The sequence below is a fragment of the Centruroides sculpturatus genome, unplaced genomic scaffold (assembly GCF_000671375.1).
Source record: "Centruroides sculpturatus isolate CEXI.00-Female unplaced genomic scaffold, Cexi_2.0 scaffold178, whole genome shotgun sequence".
Classification (NCBI taxonomy): Eukaryota; Metazoa; Arthropoda; class Arachnida; order Scorpiones; family Buthidae; genus Centruroides; species Centruroides sculpturatus.
In genome coordinates, this window is record NW_019384433.1 from 807,910 (window position 1) to 817,644 (window position 9,735).

The window sequence follows — 9,735 nt, forward strand, 5'->3', positions numbered from 1 at the left end:
GGGAATAATCCGTATAAACTATGCTATAAACAAAAAATTGTAGGATTACTTACCGAGTGTGCACCGTTCGACGACGCCATTGCTTAAGCTTGTTTTCGTCGCGGAGCAGCGCACCAAACGGCGGGCGCGTTTTCTGATAAGTTATTTTTCTGCGAAAAATTCGTTGAACTTTGGAGATATATATAATTTTATATATTTAAAAATTCCTCAGTGTTGTGCATATATATGAATGTTTTAATTAAATTAACCAACTAAAGAAAAAATTATTTCATAATTTACCTAGCAAAAATAGGAATAACGAAATAAAAAAAAATTGGCTATATTGTATTATTAAAAAGAATTGGAATACTTTAATATTCAAATTATCTCTACTTATTATAGCAGTAGCTATATGATTATTTTGGATTGAAAAACATATCACAAATGTTTCTGCTAAAAACACAAAAGACCAAAGGTGGAAAATGGCTGCTGTCTAGCAGATTGCGCCACTGTGGTAAATCCAGTGCTTTAACATAAATGTGATTAAAATGCCATTAAATGAATTAATGCCGTGGAAATGTGTTTAATGCCGTTAAATGGCATATCAAGTAAAAGCATTAACTATAGTTATTTTGCTATAGAACTCACAGAAGAAATGAATAATTACAACATATTAAAAGAAATAAGTTAAAAAATAATATACATTAGACTACGTTTAAATATGACAACCAAGGGCGTCGCCAAGGGGGCAGGAGGGAGCAGCTGCCTCACCCCTAGAAATTCGAAAAAATTATTTAAATGCTAAGTTTTAATTAAAATAATCTTCGTAGGCTTCTTGTAAGTTTTAAAAAAAATGTTTTTATTAAGATATTTCTTCTCCGGTACATAGTAAATGATTAAAACTTCATGAATCGTTTTTATTTTATCTACATACAATTCATATTCTCTATCAATTTATATCATCTTGCCACCCTGGCCCATTGGCTGGCGACGCTCTTGATGACAACCACACTAATTTTTAAGATTTTGTTCATTTCATTTATATAATTTTTAGCATTTTCAATTATTTATACGTTCCATAAGAAATATATTTGTCATTAACCTCTATATTTTTACCGGAATTCATTACGTCAAATATAAACATCAACATCAACATTAAATCTACTCTGATTACATTCCTGTCAGCGCGAATATAATCAATTCACTGATCCATATGGTGCTTTAATCCGTAGATTTTGTGCAAGTCTCTAATACGATGTCACTGACACTAGTGGACAGTTTTCTGATGATAGACGGCTGCAGTGCCATAAATACTCTTAACATTCCATTAAACATGGACAACTTTTTACTAAGTTAGATACAAAGAATATAAGTGACGTTATATTGATACATATAAAAATACTAAAATACTAGAATAGAAACTAAAATTAAAAAAAAATTCTTGTATATTCATGTAAAAGAAAAATAATTTATTTTAAAAGTTAATAAAATTTATTAAAAAGGGACATAATGGTCCGAAATGCAGCCTCAAAGGAATAAATAGTTTTTCTAAAGTTTGTCCTCCTTTTACTGATGGTATAATTCTAGCAAAAAAGAAAAGCCATTTTAGCGCTTGTATAATTAAACACAAGACTAGACAAGAAGCGTATCACAAAATTTATTACCCCTTAATACATCACAACAATTTTTATTATTTCGAATTGAATCCTAACAAAATCATTATTCTTTCTAATAAGGATCTATGCCAAAATTAATTTGCCAAACGTTGATGCTCCTGAAATTGTCATATTTTACTTGTTTTATTTATTTATTTATTTATATTTTTATTTTATATTTATGGTAATGTCACATGGATACTTGGCAGCATTTTCCTAACAAACAAAAAAAATCCGGCAACAACAATTAAAACAGCGTATGGCGCCATCTGTTATGATATATTATTTTAAAAAGCTTTTTATATAATTAATTATTCTACAATTGCAAAAAGCTTAATTTTGAAGGTAGTGATGACTTTTTAAAAAATCGTAAATGTAATAACAAGTATTAATAAAATCTTCATTAACCCTTTCAAACTGAAAAAACATGACTAATAAAAACGCAAGACTGTGTATGTAAGTATTTTTATTATTACATATAAATAAACGTAGTAATAACGTACATATTTTTTATTTTGGGGGGTCTCCAGAACGAATTAATTAAATTCCCATTAAAACCTATGGTAAATCGATAATCGGTTAACGAACAATTCGGATAGCGAACAGTCTTGGAACGGATTATGTTCGTTAACCGATCACCCACTGTATATGAATATAAATGAAACTCATTTAACTCACAGTCAATTGGTCATATCACGGATTATTTTTAAAATACAGTCGACCCCCTATAACGCGGTAGATACGTTCCGCTTTATAAGAATTTCGCGTTGTAGGAATCCTCAAATACATAAGCCAATCACAGCCCTGCACGTGTGCACTTTACGGACTACGGCTGTTTGAAAGGTTTTCTTCCATAAAATTAATCGATTCTAGACTAATTTCACTCAACATTTCCAAAACACGTATAATTTTTTGGGAATAATCCGTATAAACTATGCTATAAACAAAAAATTGTAGGATTACTTACCGAGTGTGCACCGTTCGACGACGCCATTGCTTAAGCTTGTTTTCGTCGCGGAGCAGCGCACCAAACGGCGGGCGCGTTTTCTGATAAGTTATTTTTCTGCGAAAAATTCGTTGAACTTTGGAGACATCATTAATAGAAATAATTTTTATGGCCGTTGAATAAGAAATGTTTTTTTCACAAGAAATGTATAAAATTACAGTACTGTATTAGACTTACAGTACCTAATTTATATACTGTACAGACGATAGTAAACTCAACTTACCCGCCTAAACTCTCCATAGTGTGTAAGTAGTTTGGCTGCTCGTCCACTATTGGTCTAGATTCGACCAATTCTGTCGCTAAACGAGTCGGCGATGACGTTTTACCGCATTTTACGAGTCTCTTTTAGCGTCTTTATACGAATACGGTCGCAATTTTTTCGCCGCGATATACGAATCCGCATTGTATGAACCCGCGTTATAGGAGGTCTACTGGTATATAATTTTTAATTTTATTGTAAGAAATTATAAAAATAAATACGGTTCTTTAATTATCAAATTAAATATTTAAACGATTATTATTACACATCTGTTTTGTGAATATTATAATACTACAGAATACAATTACAAAAATTTTTATATTATCAAGATATTTTTTCATATTAATTACTAACTGTAATTACATTTTGTGTACATAAATATACACTTTATTTCAAGTATCAAATAATACTCAAGTTGTAAAACACTTCGTATTATCTATTAAAAGCAAATAAAATTAATATTGTATTTTTGATTTTCAATATTTTAATTTAGTTCTGCAATTGATAATAGGCATACATTTAATAAAAAAACGTTTTTGCATTATTTTTGTGACTATAATTATCGGTTCTGTCCTCTTTACGAATTGGAAAAATAAAGTTTAATATTGCAATATATAAGGATTTAGTCAATAATATCACAAGAAAAAATTGACATCTTTAATAATCTTCAGAATTCTGTACAATATATTGTACCATAACGTTGTTTTCTTCTCCAGAAATACTTTACAACTTGCACTTCAAATTCCCCACATAATTTCATTATTACACTTGAAAAATATCATAAGATATTTTTCGAATGTAATAATGAAATTATGTGTGCAAGTTGTAAAGTATCATTATTCAGTCTTATTTCTCATTCCTGTAAACGTACTTTCGATTTTCTTTGTTGGTTTCGTAGTAATAAATTTTATTTTTCGATAGTATATTAATATTTATCTATTATTAAGGTATTCATTATAGCATAATATAATATCATTAAGAAACTATATACAGGTAACCCCCGTATAACACGGTAGTTACGTTCCAAAAAATTGCCGTGTTATGCGAATCCGTGTTATACGAAACAAAGAACTAATACGAAAAGGAGGGTTAGGTTCCAAAAATTAAAAAACATGCTAGTATATTTTCATAATTAAGATAAATATCTTCATTAAAATTTTTTTAAGTGATACATATTAATATAAATTAAACAATGTTTTCTTCGTCATCACTAAAAACACTATTAATTAACCGAGAGCGTTTTCTTTTTGGCAAGTTATCCTTATCCTCTGAGCATTTTTCTGCATTATCTTCAGATCCATGCTTTACCTTTTGCAAAATGTATGTAATTTTAGATTGCTTGCTTCTAGTTAAAAGGTCTTTATAAATTTCCTTATATGGTGCTAAGCACTTATGAAGAATAAAGCAAGTATGGAATAAGGGAAAAACATTCGGCAACATCAGAAGCAGAAGCGTCGCGATCTGGCAACATTGAAACAAGTTTCGAGAAGGACCACGTGTATCGACAGAAGGCGAGAAGAGAAAATTTACATACTTAAGTACTAATAGTTCACGAAAATAATAATTTTCGTGAACTATTATTAGTTAAGTATGTAAAAATTTATTACATTTCCTGTTGTACGAGGGTTTTACCCAATTCTCGAACCGTGTCAGAGTGAATCCGTGCTATAAAAGTACCGTGTTATACGGGGGATGGTACCAATTCTCAAACCGTGTTAGAGCGAATCCGTGCTATAGAAGTGCCGTGTTATACGGGGGTTACCTGTACTGTGTTACTTACATCTGGTATATTAACCATAATGCTGTAACAAAATTTCGAGCATAAAATTCATCGACATTTGAAATTTTGAAGTCTTAATAACAAAATAACTGTACTATTAAATAAATTATTTTATCACTATATAAATAATTTGATTCTTGTATCATGCTGCGCAGAGATACAATTACATTAATAGTAAGCGTTGAATTAATTTCGGATATACCGTAATTATTACAACTGTGTAATAATTCAAATTTCATGTTTTCAATAGAATAAAAATTTTCCCATAAAACAGAATTGAAAACATGAAGAGTGCCTGGGGCCCCCACCAACAGGAGGCCTCAAACTAATCTTTCATAAGAAAATATTTCCCGAAAAAATTTCCCCAGAAGAATAATGTTTGAAGTTAACACTGCACAGGGGCCTTTTAATTCAAATTTGCCTGGGCTCCATGAAGCTACAACGCCACTGACTTTATTCACATGTTGAGTCTTGCTGTCAAGTTTTGTTCTAGTATTCTTATGCCATAACTTTCAAGTTTCCTTTGTTTGTTTTCACTGAGCTTTACTTTTCAACCTGGTTCCACCAGTTTTTTAATGTGATTTCAAATATTTTTCAGTCATTAAATTAATAAGCCACGGAAGTTACGTGATAATTATCTGAGATCATGCTACTTCTATTTTTTCGTGACAGTCACGCGATAGCCTGCGCTACGTCATGTCACGTGATAGCTGATTGACCAATAATATGTTAAAATGTTAAATGTTGGCTATTATTTTATGAATACTCAATGTTTTTAAATAAAATCCAAAAGGAAAATCAGGAAGCGGTCATCTCTCGAAAGAGTTAAACATATGCTGGCTTCTTTTAGATTAATCGTCACAATTCCGAGCTGTAATTTTTAATCATATTTTTAATTTTAGTACAGGATAGTACAGGATACATGAAAAGTATAATGCACAAGGTGTCTTTCCCCTGTACATCATACTTTCCCTGTTAACAATATAGTCATGCGGTCATCCATCTAACTCCTTTCAAGGAAAAATTTTTGAATTGAAATAAGGTGACTTCAGATTCAATATATAGTCACTCACTTTCCATATCTCATCTCGACTATCATATAATTCCGTTCTCAAAATTAAGAAAGGACAGACGGACGCAAATGGGAATTTCTAGACTTGCAATTTGAAAATTACAGCCCAATAATAAGTTTATTTGAAATTGAAAAGAACAATTAATGAATGATTACGAATTTATTAAATCAAGATCATTGTTGTGAATGAAACCATGGCTAAACTATTTTTGATTTTAAGTATGTGACAAAAGTTTTACAAAATCAATTTTGTTCTACAATAACGAAAAATTTTAAAGCGCTCTCCGAAAGGAAACTATCATTGATATTTACAAAATAATGTGCAAGCGATTTGTATTAGAATCAAACGGGTTAATAGATTAATACAAGATCGCCGCTGTGGATCTCGCACCCGCGAGTCTTATTTTTTGCACCTCTTACGAATTAGTGCAAATATGTTTCTTTTTTTTGTTTTATTATTAACGTCAAAACGTCTTTGAATTGAATTTGGATGGTAAGAACGTCTGGTAACGTTGCTATATACTAGTCTGTAGAAGTTTCCTCATGGGACGAGAAACTCATCAACAAAGCCACTTCGCAAACGTTTGATCGTGCAATAGTCCTAATATAAATTCATATAAATATATAATGCAAGCTTTAACACTTGGATCGTTGGAGCTTGCAATTTTAGTTTTTCAACATAGTGTTTATTCCAGTTTTCATTATTTCGTAATTCAAATCTGACACTTAATTAGGAATGTTTTTAGGCGGCTCCTTGAAAACAACGTCCAATGACAATTATACGATCGTCACGTCATAGTAACCCACTGTTATCTGCGCAAGACAACGATAGATATACGTTCTGACACAGTTCAAAAGAACAAAATTACTTCTTAATATTATATTTCTATACTAAAATGAAAATTATAACTAGTTTAAGCAATAAAATTATAAGTAGACTAAAGATATTGATTTTGATAAATAAGACAAATGTGATATTGACTGAGGCCTTCGTGTTGCATATAAAGCGAAAGTTAATATCAGTATTTCGTTGTTTTAAAAAAGCATAAATTTTATTCACATTTTAAAGAATAAAAGCAACCATAAGTTATTGTTAAATCTACATTTATTTTCAAAACTTCCGACGATAATATTAGCATCTCTTTAAGATGCTATTTAATTTAATTTATTAACCACAATTATATGAGATTATTGACCACATTACGAATTTTTGCTAGAATGGATAACTTAGACAAGATACAAATTATCCTGCGGGGAGATTATCTATTGATAGCTATCAGTGTATTGCTGTGTCTTGAGGCTTGGCTTAAATAGCTATTATACGATACAAATAATACTCAAATTGTTAGAAAATTAGGAATTTTCACAAACGGAAAAATTCACAGCGTTTAAACAGAAAAATAAAATATAATGGCTGTATTTTCCGTACGAATGTACGATGCCCAAAATGTCAGTTAACCACCGTACAGCTTAAAAATAGAATCGATTAACTAAATTAATCCAATTATATCAATATTTTTAAAAATCACGTTCCTATCAATTCTGTGAAAGAAAAACACAATGCTCTAAACAGTTTACGATTCACATTCATAAGCAAGCCTATACTTAGAACACACGCACAAAATAAAACACGGCTAACTGACTTTAGAGCCATCCTTTAATAATAAAACATCATATTATAGCATAAACGTAATGATAGAAAACAAACATTTCAATGTAATGTTCTTAAATGAATACTGATAATTAACGTTAAGTTTTATACAAGTTTTTTAAATCATAACTCAATATTTTTAAATAATACTTTTACACTTTCTAAATTATACTGTATAATTTTATACGTATACAATATACAGGACTGCTAGAGCTTGCAAGGTTCCGGGGTTAGAGAGGGCTCCCTTTTGTCTTTTTTTTTCCCTTCTTTTTAATGAATGAAATATATAAAGTGTTTCTTTATTAATAAAAAGCAGTTTTAAAGATTTTATTTTGCGTTAGTAAAAATAATTTATAGAGATAAGAACCACTACAAAAACCTAAGTTTATCCGCGCCCAGGAAAACTCTTCAGCTCTCCCCTTTTGATGGGCTTCGATAATATATTTATAATTATATTAGATCTGTATAAAAATATGCAGTATATTTTTAAATATGTAAAAGTATTACCTTTTTCTGGAATATAAATATATATACAGTGTAGTATTTTATATACGTTTTAAAATAGACAACAAAACATAAAATTATTATATATTATATGATATATTTTATTTAAACTAATTTTTATTCAGTATTTTGAAAATTTTCAAGATAAATCATTGATTGACATTTAGCATTTTCTTTTCCTGAATGTTTTAATGAAACGCAGAAAATTAATTTAATTGTTATTAAATTAGTTATTAATCATATATAATCTTAATAAGTATAAAAAATTAATAATTTTTATTCAAATCATTTTAATTTCTTGAATAAGCAATATTACTTTGATATAAATGACTAATTATACATATTTTTTACATACTGCTTATATTTTATTTTGATTAGAGGAAGTTATTTTAGCTGAAGAAAGAACTACCGAAGAAGAAAAGTTGCACATTATAGAAGGTGAGTTATAAATATTTGATTAGTACTTAAAATATAAAAACATCACGATACTATTGACTGTTATCTAATTTAGCTGAATTGATCTAGGTTGATAAGAAAAATCGAATGTAGATCATTATATCCATTATTATTTTATAACGAGAAAACGAAAAGCGATTATAATAATAGGGATGTTTTCATGCAAATAAATTTTATGAAATATAATCAATAATAAGACAATGGACATTAATACATGTACAGTACTGTACATTGAGTTATCGGCATGAAAAGAAAATTTATTTAAAAACCTTGGTGATATTAAATTCTCTAAAATAAAGGCTTGAACTTTAAATAGTACCAAAAACCTTCAAAGATTAACTACTGTAAATTATAGTCTTTTGCGAACCCTGCAAAACCGAAAAAATATTCGGTACCGTACGATTCTGGTTTACACAGGTTTTAGTGTATATTGTTGTGCTGTACATTTTTTAACAGAATGTCTCTGAATAGCTTGCACACATATCGTAACTGAAATTTTTCTTATCCAAATTAAAAAAATTATATAAGCTGTGTGTATTCACACAGCTTCTATAGATTAAGTTTTATAAATTCTAATGATTCATTTCATTCCATTGCAATGCATTAGGGAAAACAAAAAAACAGTTTTAGTTATTGACTATCGCCACATTAGACCTATACTTTTGCTTAATTTAATTAATAGCAGATTTGTATTTTTATTTTGTACTGTAGTTATAAGCGTAATATTTTAGTTTATTGCTAGTGCTATCAGCACTAGCAATAAACTTAGAAAGAATTCACACGTCGTGCTCTAAAATCAGACACAGAAATTTTTTTCAACGAAATCAATGCGAGATTCTTTCCTAACTTCTAGAAACTTCAACATTGCAGTGGCACATAGGTACGAAACACGAAAATAAAAAGAAAACTTTAAAATATGATACTAAGAGCTTAGCGTGATCCATTTCACCGAACTTATTCTATCAAAAATGTTCACTCAGTGATGGTTTTCTAGGAACCAAATAGGTCATTAAAACGAACGTTTACTGCAATATTTATAAAACAACTAGGATATTTTTTTATATATAAATATAAAAATTGAATTACAGTAGAGCGTCGATTTTCCGAAAGTCAATCATCCGAAAGAATTCCAGTCGGCAAATTTAAATTTTCGCCAGTGCTGTGGCGCTTCAATCTTTGGCTACGTCTTGGACTACTCAAATATTTTACGTTTTTGATACTAAATTAACTTCTGAAGTATAATTTTTTATTGTTTTTATATTTTTCAATATATTTATTTTGTTTGTACAAAATAAAAAAATAATTTTTAACGATACAATAGTCTTTGTTAGGCTTAACATCGACGAAAATTCAACGCGAAGCGACACGCAACG

The 9,735-nt window shown here is 29.5% G+C and overlaps 1 protein-coding gene across 1 annotated transcript in view; it reads left to right on the plus strand.

Annotated features, from left to right (window-relative positions):
- The window catches only part of LOC111619798 (sodium channel protein type 3 subunit alpha-like), a 128,440-nt gene that overhangs the window by 117,597 nt on the left and 1,108 nt on the right, over nucleotides 1–9,735 (plus strand). The window contains exon 9 of the mRNA XM_023361614.1: nucleotides 8,285–8,344. Coding sequence (XP_023217382.1) covers nucleotides 8,285–8,344 — 60 coding nt within the window. The remainder of the gene's footprint in view (nucleotides 1–8,284; nucleotides 8,345–9,735) is intronic.